The sequence below is a fragment of the Candoia aspera genome, chromosome 3, assembly GCF_035149785.1.
Source record: "Candoia aspera isolate rCanAsp1 chromosome 3, rCanAsp1.hap2, whole genome shotgun sequence".
In the NCBI taxonomy this organism is placed as follows: Eukaryota; Metazoa; Chordata; class Lepidosauria; order Squamata; family Boidae; genus Candoia; species Candoia aspera.
This window is the reverse complement of record NC_086155.1, coordinates 114530404-114558193: the sequence shown is the minus strand read 5'-3', so window position 1 is coordinate 114558193 and position 27790 is coordinate 114530404. Positions and strand designations below refer to the sequence as shown.

At 39.1% G+C, this 27790-nt stretch overlaps 1 protein-coding gene across 1 annotated transcript in view; it reads left to right on the top strand.

The window, feature by feature from the left end:
- Window positions 1-1372: 1372 nt before the first annotated feature.
- Window positions 1373-27790, top strand: part of PSD2 (pleckstrin and Sec7 domain containing 2) — an 83266-nt gene continuing 56848 nt past the window's right edge. Inside the window, exons 1-3 of the mRNA XM_063300185.1 lie at window positions 1373-1481; window positions 20324-20925; window positions 22766-23254. Coding sequence (XP_063156255.1) covers window positions 20387-20925; window positions 22766-23254 — 1028 coding nt within the window. The 5' untranslated portion in view covers window positions 1373-1481; window positions 20324-20386. The remainder of the gene's footprint in view (window positions 1482-20323; window positions 20926-22765; window positions 23255-27790) is intronic.

The window sequence follows — 27790 nt, the reverse complement described above, 5'->3', positions numbered from 1 at the left end:
AATTAATATTTAAAAATGTGAATACCCTGACAGTATCAAAAGAATATTCTAAGCATAATGTCAGAAATTTTTAAGTTAAAGCATTAAAAAGGAATCATTCTTCAAAATTGGTTCTAGGTAGACTGTACTTAGCTTTTTCACTGATTGGGTTTCCAAATTGTACACCATCCCAAACAGGCATAACTTCAAGATTCTAATATTATTTTATATGACTTCAGCTACTCCTTTGGATTCTACCATACTGACTTCCAAAGGAAAGCCATGTTACACTGGGGATGTTTTCATTGTCATTATTACTGGCATTTAAGACTGGGGATGTCAACTCAATTCCCCAGGGATTTGTGCGAGAGTGGATTTGCACATTCTCTCAAAATGTACACCACTCAGTGCAGGGACAGCAGCAAAAAACAAAATCCCTCTTTCCCTCGTCAAATATCTGCAAATATTTGTTTGAATCAGATATACTTGGGGGGGGGGGGGGAAAGACCATCCACTGCATATTGTTGGCCTTTCCCACTCATATACATTCAGCCTGTTCCTCCATCTTGTCCCCTGTGCATGCTTGGCCTCGGTTTCCTCCTTCCCCCAGCAATTTCCCATGCTTGGGCTTTCTTCTACGTTTAACACAATAAACCCAAACCCTCCAGCTTGAAACTGAGACTTCTGTGACCCCCTCTTCTCAGTATGCATGGGAAAATGGATGTTTCATAGGTAGAGTATTTTGTTCAGGAAAATAAAGACTGCAGTGGCATGTATGTTTCTGGGTCTGAAAACACAGGTCAGCTGAAAGAAGATCATGTAACAAAATAACCAAACAAATCAAAGCATTTGGGAGCTGGGCAGAAGATTCCTTTTTGCAATATAATGATTAGGGGGGTGTGGGTGAGAGAAAGGATGGACACATCAGTGAATGTATTCGCGTGAATTTTACTGAAGCTGTTGTTTTGTATGCATCCCATTTTCTTAAAGACGGCTTGCCTGTTTGGCAGGAATCTCCTAGTTTCCAGTTTCCAGGTATCCGATTGGCTAGCAGAATCATCCATCTCTCAGATCTTTGAGGAAAATGTGAAATATTCTAAGCAGTTTGCTCCCTCTTGCACTATCAGATGCTGTCTAAATTGTGAGCTGCTTTAGCTGCATATTCACCCAAAGCCTTGTGCATCAGGTTTCTCCCACTGCTCAGCACTGAACGCAAGCTCCATCATTCTCCGCCTTCTCGTCCAGACTTCTCTCCCGGTTCCCCTCCCTTTTCTCCCCTCCTGTCTTTCCTGCAATCTGATTCCTAGCAATCTTTCGGCACCTGAAGGAAAGCCAGGGAGGCGTGAACCGTTGCAAGTAGTGGCGGCGAGGGAGGGAGTCAATAAGAGGAAAGTCTGGGAAGGCATGGGGGACGGGATGACTTCTTACAAATAACTGCTGATTATTTTGCATGGATTGTGGAGCAAAACGAACTGCATTTGGGGGAAAAGGTTTTAGCTCTGGTAAGTGAAAATACAATCTGCTTGATTTGAACCTGTATCCATTCACTTCTGTGGCATATCATTCTCGAACAGATATTTTATTCATCTTTAACTTGTTATGTATATCATGCATTTGCTTACAACTGCAGTTACTAGGGTTTCATTTATCTCTAGCATCCTCAGCTGTACGTATGTATGTATGTATGTATGCATGCCTCAATAAACATACTCTAAATATGTTCCTATAGTCTGAAATGTAAATATCACTGTTTTAATGAAGCACCATCATATTTTCATTTAACTGCTTTCATATGCCTTGGCTCATTTAGACAAGCAAATTATTATTTTTGTATGTGAATTATTGCCTGGGAAATGAACATTGAACTGTTCCTGTAATTATGCTCATGTTTAGCCCTGTCCAGCCTCAAAGACACAGGGGTGGATAACAAGTAGCAACTCACAATCAAAACTCATTATTGAACACACACACACTGAGGTTACCACCCATTATGTACAGGAAAGGACTTTCTTTGGCAAAATTCTGATGCATTTGGTGCTATATTTTATATCATCACTTCATTTAAGCATCAGTTCAGCAGTGTAACATCCACCTTGTAGGGTTGTCATGGAGATGGTACAAGGAAGGTTTATCTGAACCGTCAAAAAATCTGATGCAGTCTTGCTTTAACCTAGTTCTTTTTTCGTGTTTTGCTTTTCGTGTGCTACAACAAATGTGCTTTACTTTAGGAAGAAACAAGTCAATATTTCAGGATGTAAAGGCAATGATTTTGGTCTGATCTGGTTTCTTTGGCAAGACACCCTGGTTGTAGTTGCTGCATTAGCATTGGTGCCTGTGTCCACTTTCATTAAACTGGAGATGGAGATGAAGCAGGGACCAATAGAATTTAATCTCTAAATCATTTTAAGAGATGCCTTGAAAAATGACCCTGCAGAGGTATTTTTGTAACTAATGGGAGATCTGACTTGCTTTATTAGGATTTGATGGCATTTCCCCCCATTCTGAATTTTAACCATGCAGTCTGGTCTGTTTGCTCCACCTTTTTCAGCCAGAGTGGGGGTGACATTTTGCATGTGATAAAAAGGGAAGATATCAGCTCTTGAAGAAAAGGAATAAATTTCAAGCTAAAATGCTTCTTCCAGAGGCACACTGCCCTACCTAGGCTGCTTCTGTGACAACTGTTCATATGTGGCTCCCATGATGCACTCAGTTTTATAACACAGGCATGTTCCATTTCTATGGAGCTGGATTCTTTTTTATTTGAGGTGGCAGACAAGTTTTACCCATTATTTAACCTAGCCTTATTCTGTGCTCATATTGAACATGTATTTGAAGTCATCTTTGAAATGCAGTGGGGAAAGCATCTTTGATTTCTCTGCAAATAATTTCACCCTTTACTTTTTAGTGTCCTGTCATATTAGTAACATGTCAGGTAAAAAATATGTGTTGGAAAGAGCATATTGGCATGGCAAGTATCTCCGAGGTAGCAAAATTTCATCACTAGGATATGCTCTGCTTTGTGACAGACCAATCCATGTAATATGGTGTTTCATGTTCACATGGTATCTTAGGTCAGACTCTAACTTGGATTCAAGGTGTACAGAAGCTGTATTGGAGGTACCTGTCCCTTATCAAGTGTCGGTGGATATAGTTTAGCCTATTCAGCTTGATTCTGCAGACTGGATTGCTGTAGAAGAACGGCTAGCCACGTGTATGCTTGATCTCTACTCCTCGTAAAGAATTAAGATGGCTAGATTGGGACTCCGTACCTGCAGAACAGAGACTATTCATGCTTTGTTAGGAAAGAAGAAGGTTTCAGTTGAAATGAAAGTGGCAGTAATATACAGTATTTTCCAAAGACAACGGAAAATTCTTCACCCTCGTCCCTCGCTTCCAATTTAAATTGTTTTCATCCAGCTGTGAAAGCATGATGCATTGACTCAGTTCCAAATCTTCTGAATGAAATGAATGATCTGGGATCTCTTTCAGTCCACAAGGAAATGAGAGTCCAAACAGATGGATACATCTGGATTTTCCTGGAGATGGAACCTGTCAGGATAGAAGTACTATTGCGTAGGCAATGAGTTGCCTAGGGCGTGGGTGGGCAACCTGTAGCTCCACAATGAGACATGGCTCCTGAACCCCTTTTTTGCAATTCCTTGGAGTCCCCTCCAACCACACAGCTAGGTTTAGTGGCACAATTTCCAAACATGTGGGGAGCATACAAAGCTGTAGCATGAGCCCTAAAACAGGTTTTAAGTTTTTAAAAGCAACAGTCACACACAGACCCTCAGAAAAGGGGCTGTTCACACGTGTGATGGTTTGGACTGATATAGTCACTCAAACGTGAAGCTGATTAGGTGGCTTTGTGCTGGTCATATTCTTTGTTCTCTATTCACTTTCACTACACTCTTGGGATGAATAACTGAACAATATATGCCACCCTGAGGAACGTGGAGGAAGATTACTATAGAAATGAATGGTAGTCTCATTTCAGGTGAAGTTTGAATCCTTTATGGGTTGTGACATTATGCAGTGTCAGGCTTTTATTTTTAGCTCTGGCTGTTGCCGATAAATAATAGTGTTTGAATTCATAATTTCAGAAGGCTGTCCAAAGAATTGGAAATAAATATTTTTCAAATAAAATATTCCAGGGAAAGCATACATTTCAGCCTTCTGCAAACAGATTCCAGTTTCTGACATTCTTGACTCAGCTTGACTGTATTGGAGAGAATCAATTAACTTTAGAAGATCCTTGTTCCCATCATTGTGCTTCTTGCCAGCCAGGGGAAAAAAATAGAAGTTATACTAGTAGTGTTCTTTGGCTTGGTGCAAGCTACAAATTCTTGAAGTTGGACATATTGTAGAGATTCACTTTCCTCCAATTCAGCCTCCTCCCTATGTCTGTCATATGATTCAGAAGCTCTACATTGAAAAGAAGAAGGTGCATGCCACCAACCAAGAAGGAAAAACAATTTGGTGCTTGTTCATATCAGATACTGATGGGGACAGGGAGCATGGGATGCAGAGATCAACAGGTTGACTCTCAAATGAAGACAATCCTTACAATTGATCATTCCAGTTGCAGCCTTTCGGCCAGGTGGTAATTTTTTATTTATTTAACACAGGAATTTTTTTGTGTGGCAGTGTTTCTCTAGTCAACAACCAATTGATTTTATTTTTTCATCATCCTCATTGCCATCATCACTTGATTTTTCTTCCTTAGTTTGTTTTTCCAACTTTTCATTCCTTTCCTTTCCAGTTACCTTCCCTTTTCTATTTTGGTTATGGTTGTAATAACTTAGTCACAGTAGGGCTTGTTTTGTTTTGTTTTTGCCTAATCTTCCTCCCCTGTTCTGATTAAAAAAGAAAAAAAATGTATAGGTCTTAGTAAGCTTTTACGCTTTTCTCATGCTAAATAATGGTAGAATGAAACTCTGGTTTCCAAAATATGTTCCAAAATCAAGAACAAGTAGTTTCACACCAGACTTTCTGAGACTGCTCAGCCTTTTGATATATACATAAGACACTGAGTCCTAGAGAAAGTTTGTATGGATAAATGAAAGTTATAAATCTTAATGCTCATGAAGTTTCAACACAGACAATAAAAAAAATGCAAATGTAATGATGGAAAGGTAACTCTTCAAATGATCCAGAACTAAACAGGATGGGCAATCCATGGGGCAGGGAGATTGGACCAACCTTGGCCAAGATGGAAAAAGCTAAGTAAACTCAGATCTGGTAAGTACTTGAAACGGAGACCACTAGCAAATCCAAAGGTTGTATGCTATACTGTGACATTGAAAAATTATCCCTGAAGATGGTAATGGCAAGTATCCCCACCACCACCAAGAACACTACATGGACATGTCCAAGCATCAAGGGAGTCTTAAACTTTATGGAGATTTTTTCTCTTGAATGGAAAATATATGTCATATTGTCCATAGATAGTCCATAGCTAAAAGGAACATTATTTAAAACACTATGGTAAAATGGTGCATCTCATTCCAAGTAGGAACTATAATGGAAGAGAACTGCAAGCTTCTGCATAGTATATCTATAGCAAAATTAAGGACTATATATGGATTTGAATCTTGCGTATGAAGTCCCCTGTTCCAATAGCAAGGTTTGCATGGGCATCTAAGAAACTGTGAAGGGAAAGGATTCAGTTATACTTCCCTTCCCCCACTTTACGTGATAACCATTCCCTGCTGAATAAGTAGGCAGTAGAACTCTACATATTGGATTTCAATTGTTCCATGTGCAGCATGTTTAATTAGGAATAGATGGTTTGGAAATAAACTTCACAGCAGAAGACAGTGAATTATTTAAAAGTTGGACCTTAGCTTTGTTTGACCTCTATTGATTGGGAAGTGGGATATAGTTCAATTCATTTTTAGTTAAAAAAAGGTATGCAAAGGCAGTCCTTCTGCCTGATGGCCCTCATGCTTTAGATCATTGCTGCCAGAAGTATGCCTGGAATATTTTTTATTGCTCTTCTGCAGAGCTGTGAAGATGGCATTGTGTGAATGGGCATTTGAAGTAAGATTTTTAGCACAGGTAGCCCTTAGTTAACGACTGCCCTGTTTAGCGACCATTCAAAGTTACGATCGCACTGAAGAAGCAACTTTATGACTGGTCCTTGAACTTACAACTGTCACAGTGTCCCATGGTCACATGATTGTCATTTGCACGCTTCACCACTGGCTTCCAACAAGCAAAGTCAATGGAGAAGCCAGCAGGAAAATTGCAAGTTGTGGTCTCATGTTGCCTTGCTTAATGACTGTGGTGATTCACTTAATGACTGTAGCAGAAGTGAGGTTGTAAGTCCATTGTGGTCTCATTATGTTTTGCTTAATGACTGCATCACTTAATGACAGATTTGTGGTCATTAAGTGAAGACTACCTGTACTGCCATTTTTAAAAATATGGATTGATTATTTGGTTATAGAGATATGGACTCTATTGACTTATGTTTTAATTTCAAATTATTTTAAACTGCACAGTGTCTTGGAAGGTGGATGACATACAAATATATGTAAATCAATTAATCTCTGGCATTCTAGTTAGGATTTGGATCAGGCTGTGCCTGAAACTCTGGAAAGCTGCTTGTTGGCTTAGACCAAGTCTGCACAACTCGTAGAAAGGAAAGGGCCAGATCAATACCTTAAAATAATCACAGGCCCCAAAGGAATACTTGGCATGCCAATCAGCTGTTTGGTGGCTGGCAGCGCGGTGGCAGTGATGGAGCTGGTCATGTCCGTGAGGCCTGGAGGCATTGGAGGTGCTCAGCAATGTGTCTTTCGAGGTGGAAGTGGCTGCGAAAACCACAGCAGCCGTGGATCCTTCCTGGTGACGTTTGGTGACAGTGGATTGATTGTTTTTCAAAAATTGCTGGTGAGCCACATGTTATGCCTATCTGGCTTAGGCAACACCATAGAAATGAATGCATAAACCTTCCGGGTGAAGTGTATAGGTCAGCTGAGGGATGGACTCCTGGGTTCTTGGTGTTCTCTCAGCAAACTTCGCTCTCCCATACACTGATGATGTTACCTGGCCTGGTAACGAAACATCTGCAGGAAAACCACCAAGCTCAGGGAACACCAAGAACCACATAGATGCATCTGATTATAGTCCAAGTCAGTTTTTTATTTTCATACATAAAATCATTTGATCTCTTTTCTGCAATAATCTGTGATTTTAGAAGATTGGTATAAATATATTTAATGCAATTTTAGCTCCCAGCAGTGCCAAGTGAGCTCATTTCCCCAAAGAATCCAGTGAATCAAGTTTTAGTGCATCAAGTCTTTCTTTCTTTTTTTTAAAGCCCAGCAACTGCGTACTATACCGTGCTAGTCTGCCCATCCTGTGTGATCTGGCAGGGAGGGTACGCTTCAGGTCTGTCAGTTAAACAACGTCACCTAGCAGGAGGCTGAAAGCGTGACTTCTCTGTTGCAGTGGCTGCCCCCTGGAATAGCGTCCCCAGAGTTCCCTATGGCTCCTGCCACTTTCCCAGGCCTTGGGATATTCTTGTAAGATCTTGTTGTTTGTATAGGTCTTCTTTTTCTGGTGCACGACTATTTGTTTCTTTATTTTACTGTTCTACCTTTTTAAAATCTAAGATGCCATTTGGGAGTTGGTCATTCTTTGAATCAAATGAATAAATAGATACATACATACATACTAGTTTTGTGTATGTGCAGGAAAGTAGGTTTAGAAATAAAGGTTATGTTGTTTTTACTACCAAAGTGCTCTAAGACACCTATTTAGCCCAACTTTTGATAGAATTGTGTTTCATCTGCATATAAAAGAATAGATATGGGGCAATTGGCAAGAGTTGGAGGATGAAAGTCTGGATTGGCAAACCCTCAACAATGTCATTAATATAAACATTGAACAGCAGGGGGGCCGGTGGAGACTTTCGGTGGGAACATGGCCGACTGAACAGCTGTCTGCAAGCTCCATGGACAGAACTGACAGTGGAGGCTTTTTTTCAGGCTCGGGCAGACTTTTTCTTGAAGCCCAGAGCTTTTTCATGAATAAAGAAAAAGCTTGGAATCATCCCATTTGCCCTCCAGAACGGCATCTTGCAGCCAGAAAATTACAGACAGCGTTTGCGATGATCCGGTAAGAGATGACAGGAGGCAGGGATGTCACCATTTCTATGCCATGCTGTAGCCTTGAAGGGGCATTAGGTCAAGCCACCCCATTTCTAAATCACCCAATTTATTTATATTTATTATTTATACACACACATACACACACATACACACACACACACACACATACTTACTGTATATAATTTTAAGTTTATGTACCCCAAGAGAGACTTTCTACATCAAGAAGAAGCGGACTCTCTTGGTATTTATCATTATTTCTGGATTAAATTTCTGGATTAAATCTTTTTAAGTTTTGGCTTGTTTTCCTATTTAAAGATTAAGGAGTACTGAGAATAAATAATTGCCTCCCTACTATTATTTTTGTACTGAATTTGAAGGAGTGAATATTTTCCTACACATTGGATTTGTTGTTTTGAATCTCCAGTTTTGTCTGTTCACTTTCCCTGGGACCTGCTTGTTAGTACATTTCCTCCTGTTTCAATTTCACTTGGAAGTTTTTCATTAACTCATTAACTCCTATCTCCCTGAGTCAAGTATCTAGGGGGCACCATATCTACTGCTTGAAACATGGATGATATCAAGGAGGCTCTTTCAGAGCTTTGTTGAGCTTAAGCAGACCTGCAAAGAGATCCTTTCAGATTGCTGTCAGGCTATTCTGCAGAATATTCAGGACATTGGGGAAGATATTATTTCCAAAGTGTGTCATCTGGCTGAAGATGTTATGGAAGAAGATGAAGATTTTGACAAGGAGATCTTTCTACTGACAGTGAGACTGAAGTAACGCCAGACGAAGACTACATTTTGGTGCTGCAGGTTAAAGCAACAGTCTGAGCTGCAGATTACAAGAAGAGTTGTTTTTCTGAGGGAATGTTATGGGAGAGAAGAGAATCTGCCTTGTGGGAGTTTTTTTGCTGAGAAGTTTGAGTTTTTAAGGGGGGCAGTTGGGCTGTTTGATTTGGTAGGAAAAATGCCTTGGGTGTGATAGGGAGACATGTATATTAGTATATTTTGAAGTGGGGTAAAAAATTAAGAATGTGTAATTGGAGTGACAATGAGGCTATTATGATTTCATTTCTCTTTAGTGATTTGGATTAAGATCTATTGGACTTTTTTAACGTTTGTCTGATTTGTAAGATTTATAAGGTATAATAATTGCTTGGTTTTTTAGGTTTAATAGGGTTAAGATTGCTGGAGTATTATTAATTATAAAAGTAGACAATTTATCTATTTTTATAATTTGATTTCTATTATAGTGGACAGAAATATATAGAATAGTGGTAGGAAAGAAATAATTAAATAAATGTTTTATGGGGGAAGAAAGCTGATTTAGAAAATTTACATTTTTTTTCTTATATAAGAGGAAGGAGCAATTGCATGAGTGATTTGTATATGTGCTAATCAAAGGATTTATAGAAATAATGTGATCGTGGTTTGATATAGAGTAAGGGATTATGGAAATTGCTGCATATTCTTGCTGTTGAAAGTCGGAAGTCACTTCTTTATGTAATCTTCAAAAAAAAATTTTCTTGTGCTTCACACTTTTTTAGTTTTTTAGTTTTTCTTTTTTGCTTTTTGTAGTTTTTATCTTTGTTTCAAACTGAATAAAATTCTTTTAAAAAAAGAACAGCACGGGGACAGGTGTGCACCCTTGTTCAACCTCTTCACAGCTAGGAATAGGCTCTGTTATGTTGTTATTGCTGTTACCCTTGACCTGCATGATAGTACCTTGGTATAATTGTATAATCAGTTTGAGGAGGTGGCGATCAATCATTTTTCTTTTAAATTAATTTTTCAAGATATAATTAAGACACATAATGCAGAATATAAGACGGATACAGTATAAGTCTAAAAGAGAAACAGAAAAGGCTAAAACGGTGCAGGAATGAACAAAAAAAGCTGTCAGACCAGTGGCTTCTGACCTTTTCCAGCACAGGTATAAAAGTACATAAAAGTTAATCTCTTACTATTAATTAACATTTAGTAACATTGTATCTCTAAAATCAAACCATTCAATCATCAAAACCTAAAATCAAGACTTCATTCTTTTGCGTTACAAGCAAATAGTCCAAGAGCGGCTTCCAGATGGAAACAAATCTAGTTACAGTGTTTTCTCTTATCAGTGTTGTCAGCTTAGCCATTTGCACCAATTCCATCAACTTAATCATCCAGTCCTCCATTGAAGGAATTTGTGCATCCTTCCATCTTTGAGCATATAAGAGTCTTGCTGCTGTTACCATATATAAGAACAGAGTTCCATGTTGCTTTTCAAGCTGTTGGTCCATCAAACCCAAGAGAAACAGCTCCGGTTTCAATTGTAAGTCCACTTTAAGAATCTTTTGAATAGTACTACATATTTGGTTCCAGAATTTCTTAGCGTTTCCACAAGTCCACCATGAATGATAGAAAGTTCCTTCCCCCTGTGAGCATTTCCAACAGACATTTGATACCCCCTTATACATTTTAGACAGCTTATCAGGAGTTAAATACCAACAGTACATCATTTTATAAAAATTCTCTTTCAAATTATAGTTCAAAGTAAATTTCAGACCTTTGTTCCACATATTCTCCCATTGCTCTATCATAATATTGTACCCAAAATTCTTAGCCCATTTAATCATACGAGATGATGATCAATCATTAAGGCTGCTAATTCTCTCCAGAGTTTCTCTTGGCATATAGAATCAAAAGCCACCTTTAGATATATAAAAGCAACATAAAGGGCTTTCATAGCAAAGATTTCATTCCACCTGAATTTTTAAGCTAAATCCAACATGGACGGTGCCCGTGTTAGCTCCTCTTTTCACCACCATAAATCATTCTATATACTGTAGAGATAGATCCAAAGAATGGTTTATATCCATTACTGTCCTAACATATAAAAAAGGAGATAGGGAGACACTGCTAATTATTGTCCAATCAGACTTTCTTCAGTAATTAGTAAACTATATACCAGGTTTTTATGTCAGAACCTAATTCCTGCTTCCCTTACTATGGAGATCAGTATGCAGTTGTCTTTTGAATTGCTAAATGCTTGAGTTCTGCAGATCACTTTTGGGTCAAAAATGGGGGTGGGGAGGGGAATACATTCAAAATGGCCTCTCTAATTGTGCCCCATGGCCGTAGAATGATCTTGTACTTAATTTCTCTCAGGGAAGTCTTCTAGTCCCATCTTCTATTATTCTTTTTGTGTCTATTCATTTTCTTATATTTATTCTGCTGTGTGATGCTTTAAGGATGTTTCATACCATGTTAGTTCCTTATAAGAACATTGTGCATTATAATTCTGATTTTCTTTTGTATTTCCCTGAGATCTTCTGCTATAAGGAAACTATAGCATTTTAGGAATAAACAAATTATAGGTAAGTATGTATACAAAGATATATCCTTCAGAGAAAATGGAAATGCACCATGAATATTTTAAGATCAGTTGTATATGAATATAAATGATTTCCCCCCCACATTTTAAAAATTGGCCATAAAGATGGGAAGCAGTGAACATAAGTGAAATTAAATGGACTGACAATAGTTTAATTCATCTGTCAAAGAGATACACTCAACATTTTTTTTCTTTTGTTTTTTCTTCCTAGCATTTTTCCCACATGTGCAGGGTCCCTTTTTCTGATCAACCTAATGTTGATCCATTGGTTGTGACAGGAATTGATTGACCTGCTTGGTGCTCAAACCTGATGTCGTGGACTGAGAGAGAGTGACTGGCCCAAAGTCACTGGTTTTCATGCCTAAGGTTGGACTAGAACTCCTGGTTTCTAGCCTGCAGCCTTAACCACTAGACCAAACTGCCTCTCTAAAAGATACACTCAGCTGCCTGACCAAAAAAATTGGGGTAACATTATATTCAGTAGAGAAGCATGGCAGGCTATAGCTGCATCTGCTGTGCTGATCTTGACCAGGTTCAGTGTGCCAGACATATTATATAAGGCCATCCTGCCTCTCAGCTAGATTGCTGAGTTCTATATTCCATAAATAGTATGGGTTTTTTGCATGAAAAATAAATTGTAAAAACCACTACTCTGACTGTATAAGTAATGAGACATGATGTAATAATGCTGGGAGGCATTAAGTAGGAAACAGGTTGGTCTCAACAGCAGTATTATGGAAATGAAAAGCAAGTCATGTAGGGTACGAATATAAGTAACTTTTTAAAATATTTTTTCCCTTTTAATAAAGCTTTATTAAGTTTTTCAACAAACACATAAAACTACAAGAGATGAAATAAAGTATACTACAAGAGAAAAAAGGAACTAAAAAGCGTGAAAATACAAAAAAAGACTACATACTACATAATACATCCATACTAACTTCCAACTTTCTACAACAAAGATATGGATAAGTCAATATCAGCCTCTTACTCTAGTTCAAACTGGAATGAGCATTACTTCTAAAAACATTTCCATTCTCAATATAACATTTCCTCTAAAACACTATTTTCCCCTTGAAATGGACATACATATATACATACACAAACATTTTTATAACATAAAAAATTACCCCCCTTAATAGACGGATAAACAAATATTATCCTTCTTCATTACAATTTTACTCCTAACCAAAGTATTTATATGTTAAACATCATATCTCTACCATTACATATTTAAACAACTTTATTAATATCTTTTACCCAAGGTAAATTCATTATCCCAAAAGCAAAAACATCTGTCTAAACCTTTTAATAGACCATCCTAATAAACACAATTAAACAGCTAACCCACTTCAAAGTAAACTAAAGGATTTATATATCTCATGGTTACACACAAGGCTTTCTCCCTGCAATCCTTGACTTGCCTTGTAAAGTCCAACTCATCTTCAAGGATCTTCCGTCCCTTGAGGCTTAAATATTGTCTTTGATCTTGATATTCCAAGAATGCAGCCATTTTAGTTCCTTTTACACCCAAAGCTTTTCCTTCTTCAGAATTAACATTCCAGAGGTGAATCTTCTTCCCTTCACTTTTTGGCTTTGGGACGTTACTCATCACTTTTTTCTTTGAGACCAGGACCTTCTTTTCCAAATATGGTCCAAAGCATAAGTAACCTTGAGGTACAGCTCCTTAAAGATATCTTTAAAATCTTCCATATCTCTCCATGGAATGTTATGGCGCCTTCTAGTGCCTCAGGATATTAGACAAAAGGCTGTCTTTCAGAAAGGAAGTGTTAATCAGCCGGGGTGGAAAAATAAAGGTAAACAAAGCCGTTTCTCACAGGAAAGCAGATACATCAAAGCTCAGTTCTACAAATTCAAGGAAGTGGGTAATTCTTTTGTAATCCTTCAGACTTTGAAAGAAGTAACAGTAAACAGGCGAAAGTCTTTAAATCCAACAATACAATTTAAAAAGAAGAAAGAGAAAAATATATATATTTAGAAAAAAAGTCAAATTAACAAATTAAGAATTTACAAAAGTAATGAAAAACCACGAAGAGATTCTGCATTTCTTTGTTGCAAAGAGCTTCTCCTTAATAATAATTTAAAAAGAAAAAAAAATGGTGTTTTAGAAATGGGGTAGGCAGCTTTTGAGTCCATTTAAGGCTTCAACATGGCTTAGGAAATGATGGCAATCCCTGCCTCCCAGCTGCTAGCTTACTAGTTGATCATGAAATGCTGTTTTGCGGTCTTCTGGCTGCTTCCAGCCGTCTGGAGGACAAATGGGATAATTCCTAGGGTTCTCCTTAATCCAGAGAATACTTCTGGGCTCTAGGAAATCCTGCCTAAGCCCAAAAAAAGTTCGTATTGCTGGGTCAACTGCGGAGCTCGCGGAGACACATCTCAGGTTGCCAATCCCCTGCTGGAAGTCAGCCATGAATATAAATAACTTTTTAAGTGATGAGGAGCAGGACCTTGGACCAAGTTGTCTCATCCTCTTAGAACTTGGAGGTCTGGGGGATTGAAGAATTATATCACCTCCTTCAACTAACAAAGATACAGGGAAAGATTAATGAATTAATTAACCCCCAAATCAGGGCCAGACTGCCTTCCACTAATACCACACAGAACTATTCACGTGGCAGTTAGTGTTGCAAATCTGGTTGTTAGAAATTACTGCAGTAATTGTAGCTTTAGCTCATCCATTAACTTGTACTATATTTTATTCTAGGAATGGATGTAAATGTGGAATGAATGAATGAAGGACAAGGAACATGAACGATTAATTAGGAAGAGAAGGAATTCTGAAACAAATTCTCATGTTGGAGGAATGAGATTTGCATTTATGGTATATGAGATGATGGCTAAAGGAACTTAATTTTTTCCTTGTATTTCATTTTATTTTTAATTTTTAAAAAGCCCTGTGTGCTTATAACAGCACAGGCCTCCCCCAGTTCAAGCTTCTTCTGGGCAGCACTTCAGAAATGTTCACATGACCCTGCAATGTCCGGTCAAGTGGACGTTCCAGGAGTGCCGTGTAAAAGCAAGAAACCATGCCTGTCTACAAAACCAGATGGGACTTTTCTATCATGACAAAAATACCATTTGTGTTCACAATGGCACAACTCCATAGCCCTCCAAAGCATTTCTCATTGGTACAGAGCGCTTCAACAGCAGTGTGTCCGTCTGACCACACCGGGTTGCAAAGTCACATGTTGTTACAAATGCCTATTTTTTTGGTATGGCACTCAAAAGCATCTGGAAAGTTTAGCTCGGGTTGAGATGCCTGAATAAACAGAATTCATATTTGGCTTCCTAAAAAGCCTGTCCCATTTAATCTATTTCAGACAATGGTGTAACTGCCACAGAGATTGCAAATTACTGTATATTACCTTTGATCATTCATCCTGTGTGGTCCAGCACAATAAATGGGTGACAGCCTTCAACAAACATTAGACTGCTAATCAATATTTTAGAAACACAATAGGAGAATTCGCAGTAGTGGCTTTGCTGGTGGCAGAAAAAGCCACTCAGAGCTGTTTGTGAGTGGAGTGACATATAAGTCTAGTAGAACAATTTAAAAATTATTTTTGATATGGTACAAGTAAATTTGGGGGGAAATGTTTTGGTTTAGAAAAAAACTAATTTCCTCCAGTTATTATTGGATGGATTAAAATGTTGTAATGCCTTAATGGAATTATTTCTTCATCCATCAAGGTATCATAAGAACTCACCCATTAAAAATTCACAAAGGATGGCCTTTATTTATTTAAGAAATTTTAAGGTCGCCCAACTCTGCAATGACTCTGGATCCCAAATGCCATCGTCTGGAAGAAAAACAACCATTAAAAGATGAGCAAATGCAGAATCTCCCACTCAAACCCAAGGCCCAGGGAAAGAGCCAGCTTTTCAGAGCTCTTTGAACTTGGCCAGGGGGGAGACAGATGTACCTCGGGAGCGGGATGGTGTTCCACAGGGGAGGTGCTGCAACAGAGAAGGCAATAACTTCATTGTAGATCCCTTGGCCTCTCAATATCCAAATAATATTTTGGAATTAAGGTGGCTGGAGCTGAACACAAATTGTAACTACTGTATATGCAGAAGATATAAAAATTATCAATAAATAATTATTGATGATTATAAAGGTACTTTACCTAAATGAGTGGATGTCATGCAACCATTTGGTAAAGCAGTGTTTCTCTGGGAATTCTGTGAGTTGAAGTCCACATATCTTAAAGTTGCTGAGGTTGAGAAATACTGTGATAAAGTGTCAGGTTATTCAGTTAGCTTAGACTAAATTTGATCCAAGAAACTTCATGGACAATAGGGTTTTGCTTATTGTATGCGTTCATTTAAAAACCTTGGAATAATTATCCCTACAAAAATATAATTTGTTGATTTAAATATTTCAAGCTGTTTAACTCAGATTCATACTAATATAAAATTTCCATGTGTTTATGGGGAGAAAATTCCCATGAATGTATGGGTGAGAATAAATGTCCTCAAATGTAAAATTGCTGGCAAGGGGGTTGTAACATAACAGAGGTTTGTTATCATGGCAACTGGGAAGCTTTTGAGAACATTCCATGCATTTTTCCCTTTCTCTTCCTTTGCACATTTCTCCTTCAAACCAGCATTAAGATTTATTCCCAATTTTTGTTCAGCTCGAAAAATGAGAAGTAGACATTGGCTGAGAGCTCTGCGCATTCAGCTATTGGCCAGGATCATGGGGAAAATGGCAAGGACTGATTGCCAGGAGTTTTCTGTGAGCTCACAAATGTAGATATGCATGTGCTTATATAGTACTGAGGTCTTAATAGATTTGCAAATATAGGCCATTTTATTTATTTGAGGCCAGACAGGAACACTGCAGTACTGATGGGTAGGGAGAGGTATGATGGGAGGCAGGGGTCAGGCTGCACTCGGGAAATGTGCCCCTGCTGTTTGGTAGTGATGTTGTGTTCTGGCTCCTTGCAATCCACCCCATTTGGACCTTCAGAGGCTTTTGGCTGCTGCTGCTGAATGCCAAGTTGGCCTGTAATAACGCCTTCCTCTTCTGTGACTTAATCATGGATGAGAGGACTGACCTGGTGTGTATTAATGAGTCTTGGCTGGGCACACAGGGGGATGTCCCCCTTTCTGAAAAGCACCCAGCTGTGTTTTTGGTGGGGCATTAGCCAAGAGCCCCGAGTAGGGGTGGTAGAGTTGCTCTCGTGGCTTGCAGAGGCACTGCCTGCAGATAACAGGATGCCAGACCCTGATTGCTAAGCAGGGCTCTAGGGATCGGTTGGGATTGCTGCTCCTATTCCAGCTCTCCTGCTGTATTGCAGCCTCCCTGCCCGAGCTCCTTGACTCCGTGGCCAGGTGGAGTTTCCCAGGTTTATGATCTTAGGGGACTTCAATTTGTCTTCTCTGTTGGAATGAGAGGGCAGCTGGGGCTTTGGATTGGATCACCCTTATGTGGCCTCTCTCCTCTTACAAATCCTGGGTCTCTCCTTGGTTTATCAAGGAGCTGAGGGAAATGAAACAAGAGAAGAGAGCTTAGAGCACCACTGGAGGATAACAGGGAGTGAATGTGATTGAGCACGACTTAGAGCTGCTGTTAAGACCTAACTCATGGTGGTAAAGGGGGCGGAGGCTAAACATCAGTATTTCTCTGCCCTTATTGTGTTCACAGAGTTTTCGACTCCTAATGACCACATAGACAGCCATTCTCCATGACGATCTATCCCTAACCTAGTCTTTCAAGTCTTCCAACTGAGCACTCATCACCACTGTAACTGAGTCCATCCACATTACCACTTCTTCTCTTTCCTTCCACCTTTCCCAGCATTAAAGCCTTTTCCAGAGAGCTGGGTCTTTGCATAATGTGTCCAAAGTAGGATAATTTGAGCCTGGTCATTTGCACCTCAAGTGAGAACTCTGAGTTGATTTGTTTGATGATCCATTGGTTTGTTTTCTTGACTGTCCACGATATTCTCAGGAGTCTTCTTCAACACCAAAGTTCAAAGGCATCAATACTCCTCCTATCTTGCTTCTTCAAAGTCCAACTTTTGCTTCCACAGAGTGGCACAGGGAATATCATGGCTTGCATGATTCTGATCTTTGCAGGTATAGACACATCAAGGTGTTTAAAGATCTTTTCCAAGACCTTCATGGCTGCTTTACCAAGTGCTAGGCTGCAGTGCACTGCTTGTTCCTTTACTGTTGATGGTTGATCCTAAAAGGCAGAAGCTGTCCACCACTGTGATATCTTCATTATCAGTTCTAAGGCTGGTTGTTCTACTGGTTGTCATTAGTTTGGTCGTCTTTATATTTAATTTTATCCCATTTTTTTCACTTTGCTCCTTAACTTTTATTGCTAGAGCCTGAAAATCCTTTGCATTTTTGGCTGTCAGGGTAGCGTAGTGCAGGTTATTGATGTTTCATCCTCCAATTTTAAAACCACACTGATCTTCTTCCAATCCAACTTCCAACAAAAACCCTACAATAGTTGCCAGGAACAAACCCAATAAATGCTTGACATATGAATTTATATTTATACATCAAGCATTTATTGGGTTTGTTCTTGTCAACTATTGTAGGTTTTTGTGCTCTGTTCATTTTGTTCTTGTAATGTTTTTAATGTGTTGTTAGCTACATCTGCAAGATGGGCAGCCATATAAATCAACGTAATTGTAATGATTGCCCAGCCCAAATACTCAGACTCACAAGGGATTGCTAAATGAAATCTGATTTATTTAGGAACTTAAGGCAAATACAGAGAAAGCTGAGAATGAGCAAAAGCGCGCCAAATACAAACTTAAAACTCCTCCAGTGCACACGTGTCCCGCCCCCGTTACAGCAGCCCCGCCCGGTCCAGGTGCTAGCAAACGTCAGACGTGCTAGCCTGGGAAAGCAACCTTGAACATAACAGATAATAGGGAAACATTCCAAAGCGAAGCCAAGAGATAAGCAGTGCCATCCTCCCATGAGAGATGAAACACGCAACCAATTAATGACATGAGAAACGTTACGATGTCTCGGAGGCATTGAAACGGCGAACATGACAGTAATAAAATAAAAATATTTTTTATTTATTCTCCAAAATTTATATGCTGCCTCAATCTTGACAGACTCTGGATATAGACTGAAATGAAACATGGTAAAAGGGGAAAGGTCCCCTGTGCAAGCACTGAGTCATGTCTGACCCTTTGGGGGGATGCTGCTTTTGCGATGTTTTCTTGGCAGACTATAGAGCGGGGTGGTTTGCCATTGCCTTCCCCAGTCGTCACCTTCCCCAGCAAGCTGGGTACTCATTTCACCAACCTCGGAAGGATGGAAAGCTGAGTTGACCTGAGCCAGCTACCCAAGAATCCAGCTTCCGCTGGGATCAAACTTGGGTTGTGGGGAGAGTTTCGGCTGCAATATTGCTGCCTACCACTCTGCGCCACACGAGGCTCTTGAAATGAAACAGAGCATCCAAAAATAACACATGACAAAGTGCCAAGAAACAATTAAGAACTGAAATCATACTCAAGCAAGATGGTTTTTGTTTGTTTGTACAATGCCAGCAAGGTTGGGATCATCCATACTTCCAGAAGGAGATGGTATTCTAAAGAAGGGGGCTACCACTGAGAATGTCTGTTATCTAGTTCACACCCTTCAAACCTCATGAGGAGGAAGGATCTTCGACAGGCTCTCTCTAGATGCCTGGACTAGACAGGCAAATCTATTCTGCCAATAATATACAGTAGCTGCTGCATTCTGCACTTGTTCTAGCTTCATCTCCAAAGGCAGACCACATACAGCTTGTTCCAGTAGTCCTACCAAATGGTGAATAAGGCACGAGTTACTGTTGTCAGGGCATCCTGGTCTGAGTAGAGGGTTGAATAGGACTGGAAGAGCAGAAGGTTGGTCATCTGGAGGGTATTTAAGATTGTGAACAATTACCAAATGGAATAATTTGAAGAAAAGAGTGAATTGTGATTTTTCGTTCTCAGTTGCTTCTAGACATGACCGAGTGGGTTGATTTAGGCTTAATTCAGGATCTTTAGAGTGAAATCAGAAGGAAGGTACAGCATTCCAATTAAGGGAAAAATCCATTCTAACTGAATAGCCATAAGAGCATTCAGGAATTAAAATTGGTCGAGAATCTTGCATACTGTTAGTTAATACTAGTGGAGTAGAGTAACTTCTTTATTGAAATAGCAGCAATTCAGAGAATTCTGTTGAATTGAAAGGCTTAGACTAGGCTCCTGAGAAAAAGCATGGCTGTTTTAAGGAGCTGTAGGCAAGGGCTGAGAGCCAATTTGGTGTAGTGGTTAAGGCACTGGGCTAGGAACCAGGAGACTGTGACTTCTAGTCCCACCTTAGGTGACCTTGGGCCAGTCACTCTTTCTCAGACCTAAGAAGAAGGCAATGGCAAACCACTTCTGAAAATCTTGCCAAGAAAACTGCAGGGACTCGTCCAGGCAGTCGCCGAGAATTGGACACAACTGAACGGATTAAAAAAAAAAGACAAGGGCTACATTTGCATCCCCTGTGCTCCAAAGCACCTTCTTGACTTTGAAAATCTGAAGTGCTGCACAGCCTTAATTTTTTACCTGCTGTGCTTTAATTTTTTTTCTGCTACTATTTTTAACTGTTAATAACTAATTTTTGAGGCACTAGGACTCTGTGAAGGATAATTACAATAACCAATTATTAAGCTATGAGCAATTGTGGGCTAGAGTATTTCATCAGCTGCATGAGTTTCTGCAGTTGGCAGGTTCATATCTTTTAATGAATGTTACCACTATTTTAAACAATTCAGTTTTTAAAACCACCTTGTTACAGATTCAGGTATTTTTCTATTTTCTTGTCATTACAGGTAACAGGGTCATAATCAAGAGAGAAGGCAGAGGAGCCCAGGACACGCTAGACTCAATAGAAGATGAGTGGAAATATTCCACTGCCAACTGCAGAGTGTAATGAATCACATACCTCCAGCATTCAACTAGCCATGATCTTCTCTAATGAGAGGGAGCAACTTGCAGAGCCTGGTGACTCTCCAGAAACCACACCCAGGATTCAGAATGATGCTGAGCCTTTCAGAGCAATGAAGAGCAGAACCCAAGTAGACGATGACTGCCCAGGCAATGCAAGCAGACATCAGGAAGCAGGAACAGACACGTGGCAGGAGAGGAGTACACAGAAGGGGGACGGCCTGCAAGGACAATTAGGAACCGGCAGTGACAGCACCAGCAGCCTAGTGCTTACAAATGGGTTACCTGCTGAATCTAAGCCTGGCAGAGAGAATGGTAAAAACAGAGCACAAACTCCAACCACCCCAAGGACTGGCAGTGCTGCTTTCAAAGAGAAGCTTTTGGCAAACCAGTTGTTACTCAATGACAGCAGGAGCAATAAGGGTTTGCAATCATGTCAGGATGTTGCAGAGCTGTTTCATCCTGAGGACGGAGAAGAGCACATAAGGTAACAACTAGGGATGAGTGGACCAGGGGTAAGTCCACTCTGTTTATCTGCCCAATTAGGGAGCGCACTTTCAGTCCAATATTTCCTCTGCTTTTTAATTAAAAATCTGAAGAAAAATTTGCAAGAGGGTTAAAGTGAGAGGAGGATACATTTACATGCTTTCCAAGTAAAGGCCAGAGTTTTGCATATTTCTTTCCTTTATCTGATCGTAGCCTCTCCTAAAGCACTTCCTGGAAAGCATGATTTTCCTTTAAAAGAAGAGAAGCTGTTTCTGCTACCATTCATCTTTCCATTGATCCACTAGGACTGAAGCTCCAGAAAGTATTCTCAGAAAGCTTCATGGTAGAATTCCTTTTCATCCCAAGGAACAGCACTGCTGCAAAACATTCATTTATTACTTAAATTAATGCTTATTTTTCAGTGGTTCTTCAAAATTCCCTGTCACTTTAGAATAGTCCCAAGGAAGCAAGAATTTTGTAGGTGCCATTAGTTCAAAAGTGTCTCTTTTTTTTTGCTCTATCTTCCTTCATTTCGCTCAATGCTACAGTGACTTATAATTTAAAAGGCTGGCATATTAACTTGGGAACACTTACAGGGTGTCACTAGGTGCCTTAAGCTATGATCTCTGCTGTCTCTGAGAAGAATTCTAAGACAAATGATTGTAAACACTTTGGGGGTCATAAGCTAAAATAGCTTTCTCTCTTAAGCATCAGATCCAGTCTCAGGATTTGGAGGCTGTATTAAGACTTTTCAAGAATCTAATCCTGGTTTACAGGAATTGTCAGAAGAGTGTTTATTATGGAAGAAGCTTCCCCAAAGTTTGCCCAGCCCTATACTTTTCATTTTTCATATGAAATATAGAGAGGGACAGATTTGAGAGCCTGATGGATTTACTTCTTAACCATCGGAAATGGGGCATCAGGGGTTCCCTGTCACAGCCTGAAGCTGGCCACAATGAATTCCCACTGAAAAGACAACTATGCCTGGAAATGTCATATAATATTATAAAAAAACAGCAGTAACAATTAGCATATGATTTAAAAACAAATTAAAAGACCACCTGCCTTTCTTCTCTGACTGGAAAGTTGGAAATACTTTACTGATTCAAAGGCTCTATAATGCATGATGCAAATGTAATGCCCCTCTGTTAAAACACAAAGGTGTCTTAAACTATCCCTGGCGGGACAGGAAGCTTCAATTTCCCAAGTCTTATTTATTTAATCTATAGGCCACCCAACTCCTAAACAACTCTGGGCACTGACAGTTAAAAAAAAAACCCAGCATATAAAGAGTACAACAAAGTGGAAGAGCAAAAATAACAGAACAAAACCAAAACAAAAAGGGGCTCCACAATCACCCTGTTCCCAAGGCCTGGGAAAACAACCAGGTCTTCAATGATTTCCTGAACAACAAAGAGTTGGGAGCATATAAATCTCTTATTTCTGATTCAGATCTCAATCAAAGTACATTTAGTCAGAGCTAAATTGGATTATTTTTCAAAGTATCCAACTATCTCTTGTGGTCAGTAGCCACCCTTCATGAAAAACATTTTGCTTCTTCAGCATGATGTAGAAATTTCTAAGAAATCAAACACTCAATTTGTCTTCTTCATTCTTGAAAATATAGAAGGAATTATTAGGAATTCCAAATCTGCTGTGCTACTGTGAAATGGATTTGAATCTAGATTATTGCAAAAATGAAGTGCAGATTCATTGCAAATGTTTAACATTATTTCTTTGTAATTCTACTATTTGGTCCCAAATCACCCGCTAAAGTCTACAAAAAATAGCATCTACTGTGCACAAATTTTTAACTGATCTGATGTGTCCTTCCATTTCAGCTTGATTGTTGCAGAATCTAAGCTCAGTTGCAGCAATTATGACAGGGAAGATTTTGCATTTAAAGACATCAGGGATGGATTCAGTTCTACTTTTGAAAAAATCGTGGAATCTGACCTTATGAAGGGCACATACTACAGCAGCCTGGACTCCTTGGATGTGCTCTCCCTTACAGATGAGACAGACAGCTGTGTTAGCTTTGAAGCTCCACTCACACCTCTTATTCAGCAAAGAACCAAAGAAAGTTCTGAACTTTCAGAACAGAAATTCCTCACTAACCAGAAGGAAGTTGGGGAGCCCAGGGCAACAGAGAAACAGGGTGAAACAATGGCCAAGGCTATGGATGGTGATTTGGGGAGTCCCCTGAAGCATTCCATCACCAGCAGCCAGTCCGAGAATGTGCTGAGCCAAGTATCACTGAAAAATATTCCTAACGGCTATCACATTGAGAGGTCGGAAGAAAAGCCTCCAAAGCTTAGTAATTCAGTCAGGTAATTTGCTTTTCTCATACTATAGCTGTTATTTAATTGCATGCTTAGAGCTGAACATGTAATGAATCAGTTCAGTTTTCCGCATTGCATAGTTACTATTAATATTCATAATAGCAGCTAGGCAGCAATGATAGCTTTGGTAATAGTAATGGTAGTGACATGTGTACAGTACTAGTTTAAATTGATTCCACCAGTAAATATGTTAGTGGGGCTGATAGTTTCCTTTAATTTATTGTTGTTCGATGAGGGTACTTCTAATCAGTAGGGCTAAGAATTAAGGACAATATTGTTTAAGCAATGACATCTTTGTGCCCTTTTGTCATTGTCTCTATTTTCTTATTCTATCCATGTTAACCACTGTTTTCTCTTCAAATGTTGTTTTGTACTTTCAGTTGATTAAACTATTATCTTAGACTTTCAGTAATATTTGTATTGTTACTATATTAAAATTTTGGTAACATTTAACAGTAGTCATATTTAATGAGTGCTTAAAACACATTTTTGGGCCGGCAGCCCTAGTTATTTACATATTGTCATAAGACAGGGCGAATAGTCTTTGATTCATGAAGTTTGCAAGCTAGTTTTGGCTACCTGAGATAAAAAGGAGTGAAGACAAATGGCAGGCATGCAAAGTTAAGGAGACATGGAAGCGCTATTTCCACATATAATTAGGGATTTCTTCCAGAGTCTGCTTCTTAAAGCTGTTTTCATTATTTTGAAAAAGTGGATTCAGCCTTGTACTGATTAACAAAATGCTGTTTTGTTATTTTCAAAACACTAAATGTTGGGAAAAAAGCGTAAGAGCCAAAAGCAAAAAGCAAAAACTATACCAAAGAAGGTGGGGGGAAGGAAAAGACCTCAGATTTTTGAGTGTTGTAAAAGTTGGAGTCAGAGATTTAAAATAGCAAATTATTTTACAATTCTCTTAATTCCTTTGCGTAACTGAGTTTTTTCAATAGCAGGATTTCATGTTCTCTTGTCAGCAGTTTTAGAAGGAAGATATGCTAAAATGCTCTTCCTGGACATAAATATCCTTATGTTCTAGGTATTATTCAATCGATTGAACATACTTTTTTAAGTAGCTGTTTATATGCACAGAGAAATTAAACTCTCCTGGGAAAGTTTATGAGACATTTTGATAAATTTTATGATATCTGATTTTTATCAAATCATTATATGAAAACTATCTACAAAATGGCATTGTTTTGTGCATCTGTCTGTAGAGCACACCATCAGTTTAAGTCAGCCATTCAGTTTAAATCTGCCTTCTTAAACATATTTAATTGTATATAATTTATATATTAGTTACAGTACAAACCAGGTATAAGGGGAAGGTTTTTTAAAAAAACCTTCTAAATTAAGTAACTTACAGTGTATTTTGTTAACCGGTTAATGAACATAAAGATGATGATGATGATGATGATGATGATTTTAAATGAAAAACCTGCATTGAGAGTGTAAAGAAATGCATTTTACCGTTGAGAGGCAATATTTAATTGTTTTTCAACTTTTAATACTGCTGTCCAAAAAGACATCTGTGTAAAAGGAGCTAATCTGTTAGGATTTACTTTCAATTACTTGAAAAACAGAGAACAAATAAATAATAAAACAATATTTAAGTATTATTCTGGATGCTTTGCTGCTGTGTTAATATTCTACACTTTTAAATACCACTGATCCTCATCCCAACCCCCAACCCCCAAAAATCAACTTTCAAGTGTTTTGCTGGAGTAAAGCTTACAGCCAGTGTGGTTTTAGCAGTTAGGATTTTGGACTAAGACTTCCAGCTATGAAAATCCACATTCTCAGCCCACCCAATTTCACAAAGTTGTTGTTGTCGATAAAAAATGAAGGGGGAGCACCCCATAAGTGGCTTTGAGCTTCTAGACAAAAGATAAGATATAACAACTGTAAAAGAGTCAATAGAGCTACCCTGGCATTAAATACTAAAGACCATTGTGTAATTTTTTTTTAATTTCCTCTAAATCTTTCAAGTAAAATGGAAAAGATAATACAGTGAAACCTCAATTTAGCAGATTAGTTGGGGGAAGATGTATGTTATTCCTGATTGTTAAATGTCACCTGGGGTGATGTCATTCTGCAAGTGCATGATGTCATTTTGCAAGTTATTGGAATGTCATTATGCAAATGATGGCACCACAATGGGAGTTTTGCCCATTGTATCCAAAGTCTCCTGCATTGAGGTTTGTGAAATTTAATACCATGTATGAATTATTTTTATATTCCAAAAAAAAAACACGAGATTTTTAAGGATTTTAAAGTCACAATCGCATTCTCCCAAAGTAATTTAGTGCACTCTCTTCCTTCCTATCTATGGACAATGTTAAAGCACAGTTCATAATCCTGGGCCTTAGTTCATAGCACACTGGCATGGCAAGCAAGCAAAAAACAAACTTGGAAAAGAAGCTTTTGAAAATTTTATTCTTAGGATACCTGTGGATTCCTTCTGCATTGTACAAATATATTAATCTCATTATCTTCCACTTTTAAAATGTACATGCATGCTGAATGTCAATGCAAAATCTAGATTAAGAAAGCAGGTTAGATCCCGAGAGTAGTTAAAGCGACTTTATAGGAAATAGGACATATTTAAAAACGTCTGAAGGTCAGCCACAGTACAGATAAAAGTACTAATTTAATAATAATAGGCTAACAGCATTATAACCTTCTCTGCCTTTTACACTTTGGGCATATCTGCACATCCCACTTAGCTTGTTGCCAATACGTGTCACCCACCTCCTCTGGAGTGCAGGAATGCACATCATGCTCCTCTCCTAGCCCATCATCCATGTGTGTTTTCCAACAATTCAAAAATAATCCAAGCTACTTTGTACCCTTCAGTGCAGATTGTTTCAAGCACTCCATTCTGATTTAGTTAATAGCCCCAGCTGGGATTGGCTGAGTGGCTTGCCACGCCGCTTCTTCTTGGCTGGTTGCTGCTCTGCACAGCCATTTCCTGCTGGGCTGCTGGCCTGTTCAGATCACTATGCCCTTTTCTTTTAAAAGTGCAAAATTAAGACTTTTTAGCAGTTGATCCAAGGGTGGCCAAATGGTGATTTTTGCGGACTCCATAAAAGCTCTTGCTGCAGACAATCCTCACTATTTCCGTAAGCACTCTTTCAGTTTTATGCACTATGTGACATTTGCTCCTCTCTTTACTTCACCCCTGCTCTCTGTGTGCAATGCCTCCCCTTGATTTTGCAACTTGTAAAGAAAAAAACATTAGGAATAGTGCATCAAGCTCCAAAACAAACAACTGCTAGTTGCAAGGGGGTTGAAAAGAAGGAACTCTGCAAGTATGTTCATCATTCCTTGGAAGGAATGATGGACCTGTCCACAGCCCCAGTCCATCAGGGCACTGTTGGTACAATGTAAAATAAATAAATAAATAAATGGAGAAATAAGGGGATTGGCAGAATGCAGGAATGCAGGGGAGGGCATCCATGAGGGAAAGCACACATGGAGACTGCTGTAATGAGGTGGGACCAGTCGCAGAAAGGAAAAGCCAGGTATGGGAAGATCCATCTACACCACAGCCATCCAAGAATGCTTGGCTTCCCTCCACAGAGGAGAAGGAACAGAAGCAAGGGAACAGCCCATCACATTCTGCACTGGCCCTTGTCTGGACTGAGCACCAGCCTGTTCCAATTGCCAACCCATGGCAATTCAGATGGGAATTTCTGAAGTCAGTTTTTTAAAAAGCTGGGAGAAGCACAGAAAACAAGCAGCTTAGGTTGCCATGTGGAAATGCCTTAAAATAGAAAGCATGTCTCAAAACAGCTTTTTGGATGATAGCTACCACATCTGGGCTTCAAAAACCCAGATAACTACTAGCTCACAGAAGAGATACCAAACCCTCCCACCCCGCTTGTTCGTTGCTGCCATCTAACCCTATAATAGCCAAATCTTTTCCTGGTCACATTTCCAGGGGAACATTATTGTTTGTGCTGAATCCTCCATTCGCTGCTAAATATATGTCTTGCACTTGATGATGAAACAGAATGAGATAGTCCCCTGGAATTTGCATCTGTAGCTAGAACATCTCAGAGTACAAACAGAATGTACTCTAAGGGACATCACAGAAAGTGTTTTTGATTATATACATTTTAATTGATCTCTGCAAATCTGACTAATTGTAATTTTGAAACTTTGTAGATAGTTCTTGAATTATCAAAATATTTGGAGGGAGGTCTACCTGATTATTCAACGTGGCTCTCCCATTCCAATCTGTACTTACAGTATATATAAAATTCAAATGTATTTATCAGATATTTTACAGTAGGGTTGGACAAGGCTTCTGTCACTGAGCTTACCCCACACAACCACTGCTTTCAGATGGTATTCACTGTCATCACCTGATTTTCCTCCCCTCAACCAGTTATAGGTGCAAGGCTGAAAGGAGATGAGATCTCCCATTTCTATTAACTGAGGAACACAGCGGCAACTTGCATTGTTCATTAGTAATGTTGCAGGACCCATGGACTGCAGTTGAGACTTCTGACCTTCCAAGAAGTT